This window comes from Syngnathus floridae, chromosome 16, assembly GCF_059516105.1.
Source record: "Syngnathus floridae isolate MCC-2025c chromosome 16, RoL_Sflo_1.0, whole genome shotgun sequence".
NCBI classification, from domain to species: Eukaryota; Metazoa; Chordata; class Actinopteri; order Syngnathiformes; family Syngnathidae; genus Syngnathus; species Syngnathus floridae.
In genome coordinates, this window is record NC_142428.1 from 8,120,370 (window position 1) to 8,142,700 (window position 22,331).

The 22,331-nt window shown below is 40.0% G+C and overlaps 4 protein-coding genes across 6 annotated transcripts in view; 3 read left to right on the forward strand and 1 right to left on the reverse strand.

Moving 5' to 3' along the window:
• dlgap2a (discs, large (Drosophila) homolog-associated protein 2a) overlaps positions 1 to 1,599 on the reverse strand; it is a 96,525-nt gene extending 94,926 nt beyond the window's left edge. For both annotated transcript variants that reach the window (XM_088400635.1, XM_088400634.1), the window contains exon 1: positions 717 to 1,599. The gene's annotated coding sequence lies outside the window, so the exon portion shown is untranslated. The remainder of the gene's footprint in view (positions 1 to 716) is intronic.
• On the forward strand, positions 1,105 to 5,172 carry erich1 (glutamate rich 1). Of its 2 annotated transcripts, none has more exons than XM_088400644.1 (6): positions 1,105 to 1,186; positions 2,022 to 2,141; positions 2,225 to 2,356; positions 2,968 to 3,348; positions 3,465 to 3,659; positions 4,648 to 5,172. In XM_088400644.1, the coding sequence occupies exons 1-6, from the start codon at positions 1,120 to 1,122 to the stop codon at positions 4,779 to 4,781; spliced, it is 1,029 nt and encodes a 342-aa protein (XP_088256770.1). In that variant the 5' UTR covers positions 1,105 to 1,119; the 3' UTR covers positions 4,782 to 5,172. The 2 variants fall into 2 exon arrangements, with proteins under 2 accessions (XP_088256770.1, XP_088256769.1); XM_088400643.1 differs by lacking the exon at positions 1,105 to 1,186 and adding an exon at positions 1,243 to 1,586.
• Positions 5,173 to 6,669: 1,497 nt separating this feature from the next.
• Positions 6,670 to 9,487, forward strand: LOC148385489 (uncharacterized). Its single transcript, XM_088400996.1, has 2 exons — positions 6,670 to 6,865; positions 7,665 to 9,487. The coding sequence occupies exons 1-2, from the start codon at positions 6,815 to 6,817 to the stop codon at positions 7,950 to 7,952; spliced, it is 339 nt and encodes a 112-aa protein (XP_088257122.1). The 5' UTR covers positions 6,670 to 6,814; the 3' UTR covers positions 7,953 to 9,487.
• Positions 9,488 to 9,849: 362 nt separating this feature from the next.
• LOC148385490 (uncharacterized) lies at positions 9,850 to 21,245 on the forward strand. The gene is made up of 13 exons (XM_088400995.1): positions 9,850 to 10,123; positions 10,841 to 10,992; positions 12,743 to 13,336; positions 13,490 to 13,542; positions 18,227 to 18,723; positions 19,142 to 19,238; positions 19,320 to 19,383; positions 19,485 to 19,545; positions 19,642 to 19,738; positions 20,172 to 20,288; positions 20,607 to 20,666; positions 20,789 to 20,887; positions 20,993 to 21,245. The coding sequence occupies exons 2-12, from the start codon at positions 10,953 to 10,955 to the stop codon at positions 20,876 to 20,878; spliced, it is 1,770 nt and encodes a 589-aa protein (XP_088257121.1). The 5' UTR covers positions 9,850 to 10,123; positions 10,841 to 10,952; the 3' UTR covers positions 20,879 to 20,887; positions 20,993 to 21,245.
• The last annotated feature ends 1,086 nt before the right edge of the window (positions 21,246 to 22,331 follow it).

Sequence of the window (22,331 nt, forward strand, 5' to 3'; positions counted from 1 at the left end):
CGTTGTGTATGGTGTATTTTTGCGGTGCTGAAACTAGCAGTTTCGAGCTTGCGTCTCAGAAAATCTATTGGAGCTCACACAAACCATAAACGTACAAGAACAAAATTTGAACATGTCAAACTGCTACTGACGAGTGAAAGTGGGCAAATACTTGCTTTATCAGTATGCAAGTGGGAATTCCATGTTGCAAGCTACAATGCAACCTACTAAATGTAAAAGTGCGGAGGTGCCGAATCATCAATTCATTCAAAGCTTTTTTTTTGTGACACTCTCTTATTCAGTCCTGGCAAGGACTTGCAGTCATTGAAGCACACCCACACTCAGCAACTACAGTGTGCACGGCAAATATATATAGTACATAATGAAGAAGTTAACCTTGGACTTAGCAGGCTTCTTTCAGTCTCAGGTTTTCCTCACCCACACCTCCTCATGAATTGATGTGCAGAAAAGTGAGAGTTGGTAATGCATGCCCATACAATTTCAAACTTAACACCTGATTTTTGCACTGGGATCAAAATGATTGACATGAGAGATTCTCTCACGGTTAAATCATGTAGAAGTGACAATTTAGATCACTAAACACACATGCACGTAACCAATTTTAATTCTATTTATGTGTATCTGATATAGTGCTAAAAAAACTTCAGGCAGATAATATGTATACATTTTTGTAGCATTATCAGTACAAGGATTATATTTAAGGGTGAGGGAATTACCTTCTTAAAAGCTGGCATTCTAGGTGGTTCCTCCTTCTGCAGAGTCCGTCACATGTTGAAATCCCAAAGCAAGTTCGAAAGGCACGTCAAAGCCAACTCAGCTTCAAGATGATGCCGAGACATGAGGTGCACTCGAGTTTTCTCCTCAGTCTCCCCTTCCTCACTACCGCCCTGCAGCTGGATCGACTAATGTTATTACAACATTCAAACACCAGTGGGGCTGTGGTGCATCATGATCCAGTGCTGTCATTCAAATGCAATTTACTGTGCAGTGATTTACATACACCAAACAAATTTGACTCGCCCCATGTATTTTGGCGAGAGACACCTGTTTAGTGGTTAGGATCACATGTTCTACTGAGTTGCCTCACAAACATGCAATTATTGGCATCTTGTAATATGTATGCACTCGATTTACACTCCGAATCATAGAAAGTATGTGGCAGAAACGACTGCTGCAAGGATCTGTGGTAAGGAGTGAGCGGAGATTTGCAATATGAATGCCACCATTTAAATGCTAGAATGTTGACCGGAGTTCCGGTGGTGGCTCAGCTTCCTGTCACTTAGTCCTTCTGCGAGTTGTGACGCCAGCTAGAGTGAGAGGAGGGGACGATCTACATGTTTCGCCGATCTGTTTTTATTTTCACAATCTAGTGTTTTGGTTGCTTGACTATAAAGCATGGTGTGTTTTTTTCATTTGCAAGTGTGTCAAAACGAGAGTAATGTGCAAAGGCTATTGCTGATCGTTATAAATCTGACCGAGAACTAGCTAAGTTAGCTAGCAATGTTCTCGACACCACTTTGCAAAAACAAACAATTTAGTGTCTTCGCCTCCAGTCAGTCCAGCTGACATGACACACAGGAAAGAAGGTATGTTTTGCATATGTCGTCATGATTAATTACACGCATTGAGAGTATAACTCGTTTGTATGAAGTGGCTAGCTAACGTTGCTAGCTTGCCATGTTTGTAGCTTCAAGTTGTAAACAAATGCACGTGTTCCTCTGTCTCAAGCATATTTCCAAAATTGGAAAAGTATCGACAGATGGGTTCCGATTTTGAGTCAATCACTGCAGGAAATTTAAGTGAAAGGGACACGCACAAATAACTATAATTGCTAATTTTGACAATTTCTGCCCTAAGGCAGGTAGGTAAACAAGAAGTGTGTATCACCATCAGCAGTTCACCATTGTCGCACTATTGTACCAGTGCAACTTATTTTGTTTATGTTTTGCTAAAAATGTCAATCAACTGCAGATTAACAATTTACCATATAGCCTACAATGATGTGTGTGCATTCCATATAGTATTCCAGTCCAAGGTGCTCCAGAAGCTTTACCCTTCAGCCCCTAAATTGGAGAAGGAACCCTCCCCATCATGCATACCAGTGGATGTGAAAAGAACCTCTAATCGAGATATTACGCCTAGTAAGATTAATTATATTTTCTGACTTTTTATCAATTAATATACACTAATGCATCCTGTGTATGCATGTTATTTTAACTTTTAGGTAATTCAGCGGTGGTTCCAAGTAGACGTATATATACAGTTCTACCTCCTCCTGAAGACTATGATGCCAATTCAGTGAAATGTGTGACGCTACAACAGCTTGAGACCATAAATAGTGAGGAGGTTCCATCTGGTAAGGCAATGATAATCTTCTATTATTGTGAATTTGTAATTTGCATCATAAAGATAAATTGGATTTGAAATTGACCTTCAGGTGATCTTGGTTGTAGAATTTCCCAGAATTATTTCACTCTGTAAAACTGACAAACAGCATCGTAAACGCAGCGTATATGGTCTTTTAAGCCTGCTGATTAGAGTTTTGGTAGAAGAAATTAAACAAATGAAGCCCTATTTCATCAAATGTGATGTTTTTGTCGCATGCTGGGTTTTTTTTTGGTCTCTGCCTGCACAAATTGTTAGAATGATCACATTTTAATTACAGTGTTGTTGGCTCATTTCACAGCTCGCTGTACTTATCATCCCGCTTAATGTTGAGCCCCACCTGACGTTATTTGTTTTATCTCAGTGAACAGGATAAAATTGGCCGGCAGGAGAGCAGCTGTCGGCTCATTTTAGATTATTTTGTGTGATTTCACTGGCCACCACATGAAGTACACTTGTACGATGAGATGAAAAGACGATGTCAATCAATGTAATTCAAAGTAATTTTGAGATAAGCGCTCCTGTGATGCTTTTTGATCCAACAATTAAACAATTTGCTCCCTATGTGGCTATGCCCTGCAGAACAAGGCATACAGGAATGCAGTGAAGAGCTTGACCAAGATGAAGAAGCAAATGAACCGAAAAGACGAAGGAAAAGAAGAAAAAGGAGACTAAACCTTCATGGAGATAAAGATGGAACTGCTCCAACTATGGTGACGAGTGTCGTTCAGAATGGGACGCTGATAGATGAAGAAGGAGTGCGCATTAGCCGGAACAAGAAAAGGAAACTGAAGAAGAAACGGCACAAAGAGAAGATGCTCTCAATGGGTTTGATGCCTCGGGCTTCTGCTCTGGAATTCATATTCCAAAGAAAAAATGAGGAAGAAGAAGAAGAGGATGGGATAAGAGCTGCTGAGGTGGTAGACTTCCTCCGGACCACACTGGAAATTTATAAATCAGATTGTGAGTGCTGATCTGTGTGGATCAAATTATTAATGTTTATCAAATGTGTTTGACACCAATTAAGTGTGAATTAAATAGTACGAGATAAATTAATGGAGTGTCCTACGGTTCTTCAGCGTTGTTGCGTGCAGAGAAGCTTCCTCGCATGCCTGGTGTGTTGGAGGATCTTTTGAGCAGCATCGCCAATGGAAGCAGGCCTGCCTCTCTTTTGAAGCATCTTCATAATCTTAAGCTATGTACTCAACACAAGGACACAAAGCGATTAGAAAAGGAACTGCAGGACCTCTCCAACAACACCCTGATACCCCCAGGTTAGTGGTTGGTGTCAAAATCAAGGTCTGTGGGCCAGATCTAGCACGCCACATCATTTTACATGGCTCTCAAAAGCGTTCTACAAATTTTCCTTGACTTCAATTTAAAACTAGCTACACAAATAATTATAACCAAATGCAGGCGCTGTATTGTGATATCCAAAAATATATACTGAATGTAACCATGCATCTCACACATTTCAACCAGTTAACCTAGCTTTAACGTTTCGTCAACAGGCAAAACCTGCAGGCACATTTTCATCCATCCGTGTGATTGGGCAAATGGTTTCATAATAGGGACTTGTTAGGGGATCGGCTTTTTTGTGTGTGTCTCTAACAAGGAGATTCTGAAAGTAGTACATCTGTCCATACATATGGGCAAAATGCGGCTTTTTAAAATCCATTCTGTTGCCAAGCTTGCTGTATTTTTTTCCCTCTCACTGTGCACCAGCTCCACAACTGCATGAAAGGCGCTCAAACATGCCCACGGTCTTCACGACGCATGAGTCATTCTTATGTCAGTGTTTCATAATGCAACTCTCCCTGCAGATTTGATCAAAGAAGCAGCGTATGAATCAAACACAGAAAAATAAATTCTGAATTTTATTTATTTATTTTTTTTGCTTGTGAAAGTTTTTTTTTCTATTGACTCATCGAAACAAATAAAGAATCTTTATAGGGAATGCTTTGGACTTCACATGACATTTATGAGTTTGGATATTCTGAACATAACCTTTTTTAACTCAGTCCACTTCAACCCAATAATCCATGTTTCTGCAGAGACGTGCTCTGATAGCAAATCCCAAGCAGCTTTCCACTTCAGCGTATTTCTCTACGCTGTGTAGTTCCTCCGATAAACTACTTGACTGGTCCTATAATGTTGGCTTTGGATTCTTGCTGACAGTTTAATGTTGCCATGCAAATACTTAATATCTGCTTTGAGATTTATTATGTTCAAGTACCACACTTTGTTGTTTTTATGTTTCAGAGGAAACCTCTGCGGTGGCCCAATTGTTCCAATACTGGATAACAGACATTCTTCCCATGAAGGGAGTTAATGAGACAAAAGTCTCCGAGAGGTTAAGTCATGCTGCGACACCATATAAGGAAGAAATTTGTTAGATCCATAGCGAAATGTTCAGACATTAAATTTGTGTCTGAGTCGCTCTATGACACTGTCTGTAAATATTTTTTCTATGTTTGCTTTTCTGGATTTTTCCATTCTACAAGAATAAAATAAAGCATTTTGTTCACTCCAATTAGAAAACTGTAGTTGTAGCGATCTGTTTTTTTTTTTTTTACCTCATGTGGGGTTTTTTTTGTATTCTCTTCAAATTAATGGAAATTGGTAACACTTGCCTGTCTTGTCTCACCCCCAATTACCAGCAAGGCAAATGTCAGCACTACAGGAAGTCAGCTTTTGTTTACTGTCATGACATTTAAAAAGGAGCCAAATAACCAAATAGCTTCTGAAATAAACCAACATTCTGCAACAGACTGTTGTAATTTAAAATTGTGTGATTTTTCAGCTTCAAATTGGATCTCCTTATTGTGAATTATACACATTACTTTTCAAATGACAGTCTTTTTTGATACAGTGTCACTCAAAGAATAATTGAGAGCAAAAAAACAACTTCCACAAACACTTGTTGCTATTGTCTAACTTTATACTAATATAGAAACAGCTTGTTGATTGCATGTTGGACTTAAGAGCACCATCGCCCCCCTGGGGTGCCTGACGCTAGTTGTTTTCTATTTTGGTGCCTTTACCCAAAGCTTGTTGCCAGGGGAGGAGTTCATGAAAAGGACAGCATTATCATGTCCCGGGAAGTGTCATGTTGAGTAAAAGTTGTTGTCTTTTTCGGAATTGAACGAGTTGCAGTGCACCGATATGTCTATTCATGTCTATACTGCAATTATTTGATCACCTATTGATTTTGTGGGTTTACTCACAAAATAATTAACCTTCATGGTTGACTATTAATAATTAACAGACAAAGTAAATCCAAAATAACATTTTTAAAACTCTTAATATAAAATTTGATCACTTAACTAGAATTTTGGCTCTCACAAATGAACTGGTACTCATGTGGCACACAGATGGCCTCAAACAGCCTCGTACAAATATTTCTGATGTTAACTCATCACTTGTGCTCAGGAATCAATTTCCATAACAGCATGCATGAGAACGGCAGAAGCAATGTGAAAAATGTTTGGTAAGACTGTAGACTTGCCCAAGGCTGGAATGGTTTGCAAAACCATTAACAAAAGACTTGGTGAACAGGTTCGGACTAATGGTGGTGTCACTAATTGGTCTTGATTAGAGCGCTATGGTAGATCTTGCCCTGTGGAATGAATAAAACAAACATCAAACAGAAGGGATCCGCCTGTAAGTACACGGGAGGGACTTCTTAATGGTTTCAAAGTTGGGAGGTCATTTGGTAAGGTACTGCTAATGGACAGAAATTCTGAAGTGCCCCCAAAATAGGAGGACTGGCTCCAGGATTTTTACTTCCCTGGAGCTAAAGCAGCTTTAGGCCAATAAATAGGTTTTGTGGTCAAAATATGTAATACATTAAATTATAAATCTGAGTATCAGTAGATTACACATGTTGGATTAGGACTGGTTGATACGAGTATGGGTGATTTAATTTGGGCACTCTGGAATATTTTGTGTTAAATTCAGACCAGTAAAATTTTTTCAAATATTTAAAAAAAAGAATAGTAATAAAATGGTTATTTTTTAAAATGATTTATACAGTAGACTCCTGTCTGAAGTCTTGCGGCAGGTCGTATAGATTGAGTCAAGTACAAGCCTCGGCTAAACAAATTTCAACAGAACTTTGTAAAACATTTAGAAGATATCCCCAACTTCAAAAGATAGCACCTGCTGTATGCCTGCAGCAGAAAACATCTTGGTTCTGTTTACTTACATGTCCCTCGTATACCAAATCTTGTAATCCAATTAGCAACACCAACTGTTAAAGCCTGTTATAAATGGAGACATTATCAGAGCAGACAAATCTGCTTGAAGCCACATAGCAGAACACAGGCTGATCGTGACCCTCTGTCAGTGGGTTTCCCCTCCTGGGAGTCCAGGAAGGGGGACTACAGAGACCCAGGTTTTTGTGCAATCATCAACAGCTCTGGCAAAAATGTTTTTCAGATTCCCAAGACTGACTCCGGGCTACATCAGATTACTGCAGGTAAGATTTAATTGATCAAAATGAAAGATCACGCCTACTATATATGATGTATTTAAATATGCTGTTGTTCATCGTTCCCTTTGATTTAGAACCATGTTAACAAAAGTGAGAAAATCCCCTCCCACATATTAAAACTGTATCCCATAGTTGCATAATACTTGTTCGCTCTATAATAATCCTCAGCGGTGTTGTTCTAAAAGACTAATGTAATCGCTGCTTTCAAGGTAGTGATTTTATAGACACATACAGAATATACATCAAGTTTAGTTCACTAAACTTTACGCTGCTGCCATCAGGTTCATCTGCCTGGTGACTCAACTGGTTCAACTGCAAATAGAATGAAATGCACACATGGAGTCATTGGATGCTACAGTTCCGTCATTATAGGACATATTTTGTTTTAGCTCACGTCACATAATTACCTTCCTGGTGACACAAATAATGAAGAAATGTAAGCCTGTGACAGCCCATTGAGTTGTAAATGGAAATGAGAATTGGTTGAGTGAGCTTCAGGAATGGCTTTTTAACTGCCTGTGACACAAGTGTTTTAGAAAATGAGGTTTCTATTGTTTGCTCTGCTTTATTATTGTAAATGGTCTGCACAGGAAGTTGCAAAATAGAGAGTCATATAGGTTCCTATTCTCACAGGCATTGTGGGAGAACTAGACTGAGGTGAGACTCATACAATGGAAAAAAAAAAGGCAAATATACTGATACTGGATGAGGATGTCATGCTGAATTTTTCATGACGCATTAAAGCTGTCACAATCCAACCAAGTGATTTGTCTTCTTCTGTCAGACCCAGGCCTACCACAATGTGTGTGTGGTACGTCCACCCGAGAAGACCATGCCTGGCATGGCTATGCTTCTAGGAGCCGTGGGGATCGGAATGTGCGGGTACAGCTCCAGGCAGTTGGCTCTCTACCACCGACCTTCCAAACGTGTGCTTCAGAGCGTTGGCTCGCACACTGATGCCAGCATGATGGGTGCGGTGGTCTTCAGGGCGCCCTTGATGGATGCTACTCGCAGGGCTGGAGCCTACCAGGAGATCCCACCTCCCTCCTTTGTGGGTCAAAAGTTTGTTTAAAAGAAGCATATTGGTCGGTGGGCCAACATAGGATGTCTTTCGATAATCACACTGTTGCATGTCGAAGATTGTAGCTATGCTGGCCCATTGTGTCAATGAGGCCCATGTGCTCTCTGATGACATGCAAGTGGAGTTATCGGAACGATTCAACCTGTGTTGGCAGAACGTTAGATATAACATGAGTCTGTAGTTCCGATAATTCGTCTTTATCTCAAAACAGCAGTGTAATAGTCAAATACCGTGTCAGCACTAAGCAGTTTAAGTATACTGATATCAGAACGATCAAATGTAGTGTTTAATTTAGATCCCCTTGTGTCTGTTCCTATATAAAAAAGAAATGAGGTATAGCAGCGGTCCTTCATACACAGACAGCATCCAAAACCTTCCCGTCTCATGATAAATGTGAGGAGAGCAAGTTCTGTCCTTGAACAAAGCCCCAAACTAAAACGATCAATTAAAGACAATGTGGAGGTCAGAGGTTGGCTTTGTGACTCAATTAATAGCCCTCTAAGAATCGGCCACTAATTGAGTAGCAAAGCTTGGTCAGGGTGATGAAGTAGCAGCACCTTGTTGTTGCTATGAGATTATGCGATGGTGGCACGCAAGGTGGGTAGCAGATTTATAAATGAGCTCATATGTATGAGGTGTTTAGTTTGCATCTACTACTCCTACCCATCATATATAGAAAGTCCCTGTGCCCTCAAACTGTACCTTTCTCCCTGCAATGTCCACCATTAGTCTCTCTATGCATGGGTGTAACAGTGGTGTCCTTGTTCACGCCCTTAAAAAATGCAGTTAAAAAGAGAGATGGATGTAAATTGGCGAGGCATTGAGAGTGGTTGAGAACGTGTGCCGTGCCTTAAGGAGAGCACAGGGTCGATCTCGGAGATTGTTCGAAACTTTCTCCCATGAGCGTGATCATAGACTGAAAGTGGCGTATGATTAGACAATGATTCATTTTGGGCATTATTTAATTGCTGAAGAGCAGGTCTTTCCTGTTTGACTTATTTATGACAGCTTGAGAGTTCATTCAGAAAGGCAATCACTGACCTCCTGAAATTCATCCTAATAGGACATTCCAAAGAAAAAAATTTAATGAGGGGAATCTGTACTACATGCACGTAGATTTTGTCCTCCTTGTCAAACTGGATGCAGAGTCACATTCATGTTCTCTCTAGGGTGGGTAATCAATATGGGGTGTGTTTCACACTTTTTTTTGGTCAGCAGAGATTAAAAAGAATCTATCATTAGAGTCGCGGGGAGGCGGATAAGGAGACACCTTTATGCACTAACCGCTGTTTGACTTGCCACTCCTCTGTTTAGGACGGATTACTGCCAGACATGTACACTGAAAGGCAGGAATAAAAATTATTGGCAATTTCTGCATCCACTCATGTCTGTTAAATTAACCGGATTTAATGTCTGTACAACAGGGATGACCTGTGTTCCCTTTAGATGACAGTTCTGCTTTGTTAGTGGTACAAGTGAAATGTAATAAAAACAACTCAAGTAAAATAAAGGATAATTTGGCAAAATCCATGTTATGTTGCTTTTAGGTCGCATTAATTTTCTTTCTTTTAATTTATAGTATCTGCGTGTTTGTGAAAGTCTGTACTTAGCCTTCAAACAATACAAACCAGATTTCTTTAAAAAAAAAATTCTTTCAATATTTTCTGTGGCCTTTTTTTTGTCAAATTAGTGTTACTTCTTTAGAGTTTTTTTTTTTTTTCAATACTTTTGTCAACTTTGATTAGAGATATGTCATTTAAAACATGCAAAGTGACATTTTTTCATTTTGGCGGCTGGTGTGGTCTTGTAAAAGTTCATTGCGGAGGCGTCAGCCAGCGAATTAGAAGATGACTCAAAGCAACACGTTGTTTTTTTGTTTTTTAACAGTGGCAACTCAACTCCGCTCTCTGGTGGACACATCCAGCGGAAATCCTCCTAGGCATTCTTGGGTTTGCCGTCGTTCTAGCTCGTTGACTCGCTCTAGGAGGTCTAACCCGCATGTTAGGATTATTTCTAAAAACGTAAGAGGAATTAAATGTGTTTGGATCCGATGCGGTAACTTTAAGAAGACTCTGCGAGCCAGTGCGCCTGGTCGAGACGGTTTTAAGAAAGCAAAGTGAGGAAGGTACCAGCAGAACGGATTAGTTTGTCCGCGTTCAAGGGTTTGTATTCATTTATTATCTCTTGTTGCATGCTATTTTTTCTCAAGTAAAATGTTTAAGTGTTACTTTTCAACACTTTTTTCCCAGACAGAAGTCTTGTTAATTGATATAATGCGTAAATAAACTAGTGCGCTTTATGGGTGTCCACGCATGTTCTAGTTTTGGCACATTGATTGTTCAAAGTCCGACTAGGGGTACATTTGTGACCTGTTTCCCCCCCTTTCCAACCTTAGAATAATAAAGTTGACGTTTTTTTGTCGTCAAACTTAAAAGAAAAATATCACATTAAGATATTGAAATTGACAGTTAGTCAAAATTAGTTTCATTTTAAATTGCCTAGAGATAAAACTTTTTTTTAATTACAATGTAGTCACGCTAAAACTAATAACTTTAACATACTAGTAACTTTTTGGTTGGTCACTCAACAATAGCAATAAGATGAGATTTAGACAGTATTCCCCCTCTTTAAATATGCTTTACTGTTAATAGCATATTAAAGCGACCCCTGTCTTCCTTTTTTTTTTTCCATGCCCTCTGGAAAATGTTTGGACATCGCTGCCCTAAACATTCAACAGTTGCTCTGATCTCATCCTAGATGATGTGATAATGCGATGCAATGAGAAGCACGAGTCATATCGGACTGTCACTCTAGTGGTGGGAAAGTACCCAGTTTAGAAATATTTTAAAGAAATTTGCAGTCACCGCTTTATTTTTCAGTTTGCATACCGCACCAAAGAGGTAGGACCTCATCCATCATCTGGCCCGGATGTGCCCCCAAGTGCCACTTTGATCTGTGCTGGGCAGAAGAGCAGACCAGACTGACGGCAAGATGGGTAGCTTTTCCAGCAAGGAGAGCCACGGACACACAGGTAAGTCACTGCCATGTTTTAAACTTGTGCAAAAGTTCGAGAGAAGGATACATGAGAGCCAATCAGGAAGAGAGGCTGTTTAAAAAAAAGGAAGTGCATGCGGAGGCAGGAATCTTGGCAGCCTTCCTGTGCGTTGCTCAGCGAGTGGTCATTCCCCTGGCGTCACCATGTGATCCATTCAGGCCCAGCTGTGATGAATCGGCAGAATTCCCCGGCTCAGCACAAGGGCAGCGGATTAATCATAGAGGCTTAAATGCTATCTGACATCCACGCTCACTCACACACAAACCTCAATACACATACACACATTCATTCAGTCAATCTGCCACCCATGTGCATGGGTGGACGAGCACAGTAAGGTCTGGAATGAAGAAATAAAAAGGGAAGGGACACTTGAGGAAGTTATTAAACAATCCTCCCATTCTTTCCCAATGACTTGGTGCATAGTTGCTGCTTTCACATCATTAGAGAAGAAATCTTTTTTTCTTTTGTAATAAGCCTTTTTGTCAAACGAATGAAAGGAAATGAAGATGTTATGCTCGGTGCTTATCGAGATATCTTTTTGATTTGGAGCATGTTGTGAGAATTTTTCAGTGAATCTACAGGCTCCATACAGTCTTTATTGTTAAGTTTTAAAATTCTCGCTCCTGTCGTCGGTGTGTCTGTCCCAAAATGATGTGGTGAGTTAATGTTGCAACAATGTCGACGTGCAATCTCTGTTCAAGAATTCCCACTGGCATGGACAGCTCATTGAATGGTGTTTTCAGTGACAACATGCCATAGGCGTGACCACTGTAGAGTTTTTGTCCCATCATTCCTCCATGACATCATTATCCGATGATGCAGACGCTCACTCGGCCTTTGTCATCTAATTTTGTTTGTTGAATTCCACTCAAATTCTTTTCACACTCCCTCACTTAAAAGTATATATGTTTCATCAGGATGTGTTTTGTGAGAGCACGGGATTAGTGTGGAGGCAAAAGAAATTTCCAATGGCTCGCCAAGTCAAATGAAGTAATTGATTGAGGACTCCGATGTTGGATTATCCACCACATCATGTTTTGGTTACCAGTCGCTGCCCTGCCCTTGTGATGTTGCCATTAGAGCGCTGAGTGGTGTCGAGATAACATCGCAGTAATTTATTCTGATGCTTTGAAGCTTTGTTTGGACTAACAGTTTAACTAAGTGACAGAACATTTTCCATTAACTGGTCTTTGATAACAAATTTGACACTTGTGCTAGATTTTGGAACTTTCAGACTACCCTGGTGACTATATTTTAAAAGAAGTTTCTTTTGAATTTTCACTGGAAACAACTTGAAAAATGGCTCGAATAATAAAATACATCTTCCTCCCCCAAAATCGAAATTAAGAAATCCTGCTTCTCTGCAACAATTATAGTACCGTATTTTCCGCACTATAAGGCGCACCTAAAACCCTCAAATTTTCTCAAAAGTCGAGTCGTTATAATCAGATGCGCCTTATATATGGACCAATATTGAGCCACTACAGCAGGCGTATCCAAAGTCCGGCCCGCGGGCCAAATGTATATATCTTATATATGGACAAAGTTTTAAAATGGGCCATTCATTGAAGGTGCGCCTTATAATCCGGTCCGCCTTATATATGGACAAAGTTTTAAAATGGGCCATTCATTGAAGGTGGGCCTTATAATCCGGTGCGCCTTACGGTGCGGAAAATACGGTACATGTTTTAAGACAAATTGCTAAATTTGTGAATGTTTCCTCCAGGAAATCAACTGGATAGTTTCCACACACCTCCTGCTTCCCCACAAAGTGACAAACCTGGATTTGAACCTGATGCCCCCCGAATCCCCCACCCCATATCACCAAAATCTCCCAGCGCAGTTTCATCTTCACCTCCCGCCTCGGTGCTCACATCCTCCAGCGTTAAGCGATCACAGCCAAGTTCTGCCGTTCCACCACCTGAGTGGAGACCTCCTCCGCCACGGCTCAACTCAAACAGCTCTGCAAATGTTTCAGCAGTCAGTCCAGTGTCAACCAAGCCTGAAAGTACATTAGCAGTGAAAGGAAATGTTACAGGCAGAAATGGAACTCCTTCTACGGTCCGGATTGTGGTTGCACAGGGCAAGTGCATGCCCGTCAGCCCTGCAACGATCCCAACCTCGACGTGTAGTTCCTCACTGCCTGTGTCCAACTCTTCTGGACCAAAATGGAAAGAAAGGGACAGCAGTGTGAGTCAAACTTTGTTGCCAAGTCCAGAGGTCAAAGACGTCCAGTCCAAAGAATTAGAAAGTCTATTGGACGAGTGTCGGACAACATTAGGGACCTCTGATAGTCAAGATGGGCCCACAAATGCCATAGGTAAGACTCGCAAAGCATTTGTGTGGCTATTACAACGTTTTGTTCGATCATAGGCTCATTATTTTCTTGTAATGGGAAGGGCAAAAGTTTTCTTTGACCTTTTTATTTAGTTTTGTATTCATGTGACATTATCCGACATTTCTCCTCCATCAGAAATGCTGAAACGTCTCCAGACAGAAGTGAAGAATTTGAAGACTGCAATGCAGGTGAGATGATATTATTATATATTATTCCTGTAGAATATTAATATCATTACGATATTTTCTATAGCAAATGTATCGAGCCTTAGTTTAAAATAAAAGTGTCAAACTTAAGGCCTGGGGGCCTGATACGGCCCGCCATATCATTTTTTGTGGCCCGCAAAGACAAATTTTGCATGGACTTTGTGTCATTACTAAAATTACAAATTGTATTCACTTAAAAAAAAAAAGGGATATTGCTTGCAATTTTTATTACCATTCGTTGTTTTAAGAAATCTGAAGAGTTTTTACTAGTCTCTGATTTCAAAACTACTTTTTCATCAGGTTTTTTTGTAGCCTATCCATCGTGATGGTTGGACTGGAATGATAAACATTTCCAAACCCTTTTCTGATCTACTTTGCATTTAAAGCAAGTAGCCAAAACGACACAGCTTTCAATTTCCCGTGACAGTTTGGTCAGTCAGTGTTTGCTCATCTTGGAAATGACACCAAAACACACCCTGTTACGCTATCAAAACAGGCTGTGCAATTGGCTCTGCTTTCCGTCCACGAAGGGAAAAGATGAACATCTCAAGGCAATTTTTTTTTTTATCTGGCACATTTCATATACAAGGAAAACTCACTGTGCTTCACACTTTTCACAACATCTAAAAAGCATTAACAAACAAACAGCGAACGCAATCAAAGTCAAAGCAAAGAGAACAAAAATATCCTATGAAGAATTACCAAAATTACATAGTTCGTACATTGACAATGACAACAAATAAGGCATTTCCACAAAGATTCCTCAGTTTACTTCGATGTTTCCCGCCGGCTCCTCTGAAGATGATGTAATCTGCAGTGATTTCCTGTTTCCAATTCTGACCACTCCCTTAGGATAGCAGCTTGAGGCTCACAGCTTCCTTCAGGTTACAGATGACACAAAGTGCCCCTCTCCCTTCTTTGCTTTTTCATTTGCATTTGCTATCTTTTATATAATATCAAAAGTCATACATTTAAAATTGTACCTCACATGTTTAGAATAAAACCCAAATAGAAACAGTATCTACTCCTATGTGGAGTATCCTTTGATAATTGTGACACGTGTGCGTTTGCTGCTTTTTTTGACCCAATGAATTAAAATTAAATAAATTCAGAGGTCATCTTGCATCTTGGAAAAGATTGAATAGCATATATGTGATGCACATTGACCCATTCAGTGCTTTAAAATCCCACTCCACTTGCTTATTCGCTCTCTTGGAAATCTCCCCTTTATTATTTATCTTTTTCTCTTTTCCACTTTCCCACCCCCCCGAAGAGGCTTGCAAATGTAATCCCCGCATGGGCCAGCACAGACATGGAGAGGTAGCCGTGTATTAGAAATTGAGGCAATCCAACAGTGTGTTTACATGGGCTCTTGCTTGGCCAGTAGAAGTTGCAAAGCCTGACTTTATGAACCCGCTCAGTCTGCTCTGCTGTCCTGGGAGCCTTTTCGGGAGGAGGCGGTGGAAGGAGGAGGGGGTAGGGGTAGCAATGCGGAGGTGGGGGTTCACAATCGGCTTTTCAGGAGACAAAACTTGTTTTGTTTTGTTCACTGGGGTGAGGAAGAGGAGGGGGTGAGGGTTGATGCGCTTGATCACACTGGCCATTTGTTTTTTATGTCTATTGCACACGTGAGACAGAGCAGAAGCACAATTACAGACACGGAAATGCACCGAATGATTTCTACTTTGTGAACTGACTTCTCCCCTTATTGTGCCTCATTTTTTTTCAATTCTACAATTCTGCTTTTTCTTGTGCACATTATTTAAAAAATAAAAAATTGAAGCAACCGCTTTGTCCAAGACGCAGGGTAAGCAGAGCTGCAGATGTGGGAGTGGTGTCGACATGAAGGGGTCACACACAGGGTCAAGCAATCGTCACGGCGCCCAGTATGGGACCACACAATCTGATCTCGGGCAGCAGTTGTTCAACACATTTGTTCTCAGGAAGAGTTCCGCATTTATAACAATTGACTCTCAAGATTGCGAAACAAGTTTGTTATTTAATAGATTTTGCAATTGAGTCACAGGTCTTTATGGGAACACTTGGATGTTTTCAAAGCTTTGTCTTAGGTTGGATGAGCTTGCGTGGGAGAATCCCATCAAACACTTTTGGGATGAACTACAGCTGTGATTGCAAAGCACACTCTGCAACACTGGTCACAACTGGCCTCACATTTTTTCTGGATCAATGGACAAACATCCCCACTCTTCAAAATCTTTCGAAAGTGAAGGTTGTTATAGCTGAGAAGAAAAGGCCCCAATTTCCCTTTTTTTTTTTTTTGCACTTCTTGTAATGGGTATGTTTCTCAATATTTTTTCTCCATATCATGCAAGTATAAACAAACTCCCTTTCTGTATTTTTACTGCTGTGATATTCCACATGTTGAAAAATAATATTTTCCTGATCCTGATCTACTGAGCACTGGAAGAAATTCGAGCAAGCAGTTATTTTGTTGTTTGCTTCAAACCCTTTGTTGTTGAGTTAGCATAATGGATCTTTCATACACACATTCAAAATGTATGATCAAAAAAGAAACATATTCTATTAAGAGCATGTATTTGAAAAAATATGGCCATCTACCCATCCCTGAAGGATCTCATCTGATGCACCATCTGTCTGTGCTTATCCGCACCATCACTTTTCAATTGTCCTAACCAACAAAAAAAGAAAATTCTCCATTTATGCTTGCGCACTCATATTTGTTTCCCTTCTGGATATTTTTCAAAACACAGCTTTGGAATCAGTTCCAGGTGACCGCTGTTAGACATTCCCAGCAATTCCCCCTTTGTCCTCTTTTCCCTAAACTGAAGTTTATGTTGAGGTTACAAAGGTTGTGTGGAATGAAAAAATATTTAGTTTGTCTAGACTGTGAGGAGGCAGCAGTGATGTTGAACACTTTGATGTTCATGTGCACTCAGTGTAGCTTATTTCCCCTCCTGGGTTCTTTTTGGGTGCAAAGAATATGGTTAGCTCAGATGGTATTCCATCATTTGGCGGTGCATATTACAGACATGAAAGCATGGAGCGAGAAGCAGTTTAGATGTTTCTCCAAGTATGTGTCAAAAAAGAGAGTGGCTGGGTGGTGAAGACAACTCGAGACAGATGGAAATAACTCTTTTTGGGAATCACCAGAAATTCTAGGTGCAGGTTTGTGTGAATGTGCATCACATCTGGTCTTGCTGTGGAGCACGGGTCAGCTCTTCCGGGACTGTTTGTGTCTATGTGTTCATCCTGACAACCCACGCCCTTATCTCAGTGTGAACTGAGGAGCACCCCTTCCTGTTTCCTCAAACAGACTTGGAGTGCTTAGATAACCAAATCGACATGAAGGCAAGATCCTTCAACCCCCAGTGTGCCTTTTTTAGTTGTTATTGTAATACTTAATATAGACTGAGTCTTAATCAGGCTGTTTGACATGTTTCCTGGATGGTGGGCCAAATTCTACAAAACTGAAAAGTCAGATAAGCTGGTGGTGAGGCAGACGAATAAGGAATGTGTGTGGGGGGAGAGAAAAGAAATATGAGATGAGTGCGTACAGTATAATGGGGTCCAGCTGTGGTCCTGAGTCACTGGTCAGACTCGGGAGCGTCGACTTGGCTCCGTTATTACTTCCTCCTCCACATCTCCGGCTCTTCATCTAATTACTCACCTTTCCAACCTTTGCTCCTTCACCTAACTTCAGAACCATCCAGCTGATATTGCTTCCCAGTCCTTCTGCTGTCTCCATTAAATATGTACCTTCTCTTTTTGTATTTATCATTTCAGCTCTGATTTTATATTGGTGACTTTTTTTTTTTTGTCCCCATGATATTTTTTATTTTTTTTTTCCGTCTATGAGTGCCTGAGGGGATAGCACGTTTATAATCACACGGAAACTATTTTGGCATGATTGTTATCAAAACCAATGGGAACACCTCAAAGAGGAAAACCCCTATTCAGATGAGAGTAGACTAAAAGTATTCATGACACGTCCCGTAACATTACCCTTTGTCGCAATTGTGTGTTAAATCTTTTTTATTATGTGGTTTGACAGACATATTTTTTTCATAGTTGGTTTCGTATGTCAGAAAGATACACCTCCCCTTTTTGCTAGTCAAGGCTTGCTGCACTGAATTCACAATGATCTTTAATAATTGCACCCAACTATTAAGCCAAACAATAATCCCAATTATTGGTAAATTCCTCTCTCTTTGTTCTTGTACATGACAGCACTGATACAGAAATTATTCAAATCATTTTATCGTCATGTTCCTATTGGCTCAGCGAAGACATTTGTGAAAGTGACTTGTCCTGATTAATGGCAGTTCATTTAAAACAGGGGTGTCAAACTCATTTTTTTTGCAGGCCGCATTGTAGTCATAGATTCTTTCGGAGGGCCATTATGACTGTCAACCCAAATAAATGTATGAGCATCTCATATTATATACAGTGAAAGTTACAAAACAAACTGACAAATAACTCGTTTTCAAATCAGACGAGTAAAAACTGGTCAAATATAAAAAAAAAAAGATATTATTAAAAGTGAAGACGATTTGCAATTCAAACACATGAATTTGATGCACAATTTGTCTTCGCGGGCCACGTAAAATGATGTGGCGGGCCGTATCTGGCCCCCGGACCTTGAGTTTGACACCTGCCATCTAAAAGCACCTGTTTGTTCTTTTAGACTGAGCGGACAGAATGGCTGCAATTTCAAGCTGACCTTCAGGTGGCGGTGTCAGTGGCTGACCGTCTGAGAGCCGAGGCCGAAGAGGACCTGAGTGCACTCCGGACGGCTCATAAAGATGTGGAGAGGGAACTGGCTGCAGCCCTGCAGAGACAGAAGGAGGCTGACATGCAGCTTGTCACTTTGAGAAGGGAGCTGGAGGAGAGCAGGCAGAGGCTAGAGACACTGAGTCAGACTCCAGACAAAACTAATACCCAAGAAGAAGAGAAGATCCAACCTCTGAAGAACTCTGACAGCAGTGAGGGGGGGCAGAGGGGGAAGGAGAGGGGGGTGTACCGGCTGGCGGGGTGTCTGAATGACACCGTGAAAAGTGCTGTCAGAGAGGACTGTGTAGCTGTTACTAAACGATACCTGAGAAATGTAACCAATGAGGAAAGGAGGAGGGAGGAGATGCGATCTGGTGAACTGCGAAGAACACCAACCACTGAGAGGTCAAGGTGAGACGAACAATTTATAGTCAAGTAAACACATTTACACCTTACTTCCTGGATCACGTATGATGAAGTGTACAAAAAGTATGGCTAGTGTGGTTATTTTTGTACGATTATTTATTTATTTTATTTTATTTTATTTAAATAATTCTGAGGAAAGTTAGGTCACTGCATCCAGACTCCCCACTAATTCCCATATCCAGACCTTATTGTGAGCCAAACAAGATTTATCTTTAGGCCGAGCGACTGGTGCTAAAAAAACAAACGTGTGGATGGGAATGTAATTCTGAAGCGGGTATAAAATCCCACGGTGAGCTAAAAAGCCCCCCAAAAAATAAAATTATCATTATTTATTATTATTATTCACTGCTAAAATAGGGTTCATCTGATCAGACATTTCTTCTAATGTGTCATAATACTGCAGGAGCTTGTCGAGATTACCAGCACACTCTGACTCCCCTACAATACAGAATGGAACATCCCAGTCAACTGTTTCCACAACACCTGAATCAACAAATAAAGTGAGACCATTTCATATCATATGTATATATAGCAATTTTTTTTCTTTTATAAATAATGTGTCATTTATATTTTTTTAACAGAATTTAGTCCAATTTAGAGGAAGAAGTCTGGACCAACAAGAGAGCAAGTCAAACACTGATACAGGTTTGTGTATGGTTATTTTGTCGATATACATATATTCAGAAGTAGATGTATGCGTGTGTGTGTTTCTGTGTGTATTTCACATGAGTACTTTTTCATTGCAGGAAAACGTGAAGAAACTCTAAACAAGTACAATTCAACTCTCTCCGAGCTGCCGCCAACCAGGTGAATGGACTACACAAGCAACACTCGCCTTTTTTTTTTACATGAAGTGATGTAAAAAGATGTAACGAGAAGGTCTAAAACTCTTATCGTGTTCAGGTCCCAGGATGGCTTCAACCTGCTGCTGCGTCGCCATGGAGGCTCAAAAAGGAATTCACTGTTACGTTGGTGTCAGGGCCAAACCCAAGGCTACAAAGTAAACCTTGATTCTTGTCTTAGAATATTAGTCGATGGAGGGTTAGTTGATATTTTATTTTGTTAAATTCATGGGCTGAACTAACATTGTTGCTAATTTCTTTTTAGTACATGACATATTTTCATATTCACTATATGAAATGAACATATTTTTTTTTTCTAAATTGAGCATTTATGCCTTTTTCAGAGCTCACTCTTTTCAGACTTCTGATTGGCTAAAACGTGCTCATGTGTTGGGCATATAGGCCTCCTGCCTCACAGGTTAACCTTCGTTTTTATGACTGATTAAAAAAAACCATGCAGACATGAAGTTCATAAATATATTTAATGCTAGGTCTTACATTTCAGGGTCATGATGTTTTTTTTTCCTCCTTGCTACCATATGTTGTTGTATGCCAATTGGGTTCTAATTATTTTTATTCTCTTTTCTGTAGAATATTGACATTACCAATTTTAGTAGCAGCTGGGTGGATGGCCTCGCATTTTGTGCCGTGTACCACAGCTACCTCCCCTCACATATTCCTTATAGCAGCCTCAGTCCAGACAACAAGGTAAGCTTGGTCCTGATGGATATTATTGATGGTCTTGTTATTCATAATTTAGCTACTTCGCATACAACTTGAATAACTCACACTTTGTTCCTAGTTTGTGCCTAGTTTTCGATTACAAGATTCATCTTTTTTTTTAGATGGTAAACTCGAGGAAATTATACATTTTGGTTGAATCAGCTCATTAATCCGCGAAACTAAATGAACCAGTGAATCAATCAATCTACACCCAACCCCTAACCAGTCCTAAATGTTAAATAGATGGAATTAATTTATTTTACACCCTAATGGTTCATAGATTCTCATATCATTTCTTTGCAGAGGGAGAATCTCAGTCTCGCATTCAAAACAGGAGAGACTGTTGGGATTGTCCAATCTTTGGTGAGACACTGAACCAAAATAGGCTAATCCTGTTTTCTTTATAGGATCAATTAAACAATTCCACTTCTGTAGACACAGAGCTGCTTTGAGACTAATTACCTGTTTAAAATTCTATTTAACAGAGTATTGAGGACATGCTGCGTGCAGGTGGTCCTGACTGGCAAATGGTCCTGAGCTATGTGGAGAGCATGTATCGTCACTTTGAGATGTGATTAATGGAGGTACTTAAAGTCACTCCTGTCTCTTTAATTTGAATTGTAATCCAAGGGTAACCGCTAAGACACACAAAATAAATCACGTTTATAACTGGATTTATTTGCTTGCAGGAACAGTGAACTATTCAAGTATCCAGGCCTGGATGTGAAAGTGGGCTTCATTGAAAGTGTGACGGCGTTACAAGCGGCCATAAACACGTCCATCGTACTAATACTGACGCACCAAATGCCTTCTTCGACTTGTGGAAAGTGGACTTTGTACTGGCCGTTATCCTATGCACATGCCAAATATTTGCCAAAGCTTCCTTGTAAACTGTCAATATGTAACTAGTGTTAATACCAAAGAATAAAATGTTGAAATGTTGTGGTTTATCTGATTTTTACGTTTGGTGAAAGCGCTTACACTTTAGAAAGGGCCAAAGGTCAAGGAAGAGATGAATGGATAATGAATATTAGGATTTGCTGGGAAGGCTGGACGTCGCTCTGGCTTGATGATAGATTAGCATGGACTCTACTATCACCTTGTGGTAAATTGATGTCACTACAGCTTGGTTGTAGTTTCTCATGTTTGTTTGGTGTTAGCCAATTTGTGATAAGATTTTAGGATACAAACAAAACAAAGTACAATTTTTTTTCCTTGCTTGGCAAAACTGGAATTATACAGTTTACTAATTACTTAGATATTAACTTTGTAATATGCATTTTTTGTAAAAAAATAAAGTATGATTAAATTATTTTAATAATATTTCTAAAAATGATCAAATATGTTTTTTTCAGCAAAGGGATGGAAAATTTGGGTCCACACAAATCAGAAACGAACAATCACATTCAACCTTGTTTAAATAGTACAATGCGTAAGTGCACACCTGCCCCCATTGCCTCTGATTAGCCCTAAATAAAGTTCTGATGTTCTAGTAGGCTTTTTTAAAATTATCTTTATATGGGGCAACACTGAAGAAATGCCACTTTCAGCTTTCAGCTTGTGTATCAGTGTAAATTTACTACCTCCTAAAAACAATTCAACACACAACCATTAATGTCTAAATTAAAAGTAAATCTGGCCATCATTATTTTTCAGCACAGCATTGACTCTCTTGGGCATGGAGTTCACCAGTTCATCCTTTGCTCCTCCACTGGATGCCTCACAGACGTTTCGTAAAATTCAGACCTGGACACCAGTCTGTCGCCTGTTTTTAGCAAGGCATCATCTGGGAGATGTGTTTGGGGTTATTATCACATTAATTGAAGTACCTTTGGGACACCTAATACCATCTGAACTATTCAAGTTAATTCTGGTCTCATTAGACCACAGAACACGTTTCCAAGCAAAATGTAACAATATGCATATTTATATGGAATTTTTTCACCCTGTCGTCCCACTCCAAAATGTATCTCTGAGAAATGACCAAAGTGACAGATGAGATGAGTCCCTGTGGGCAAAGGTGTTAGC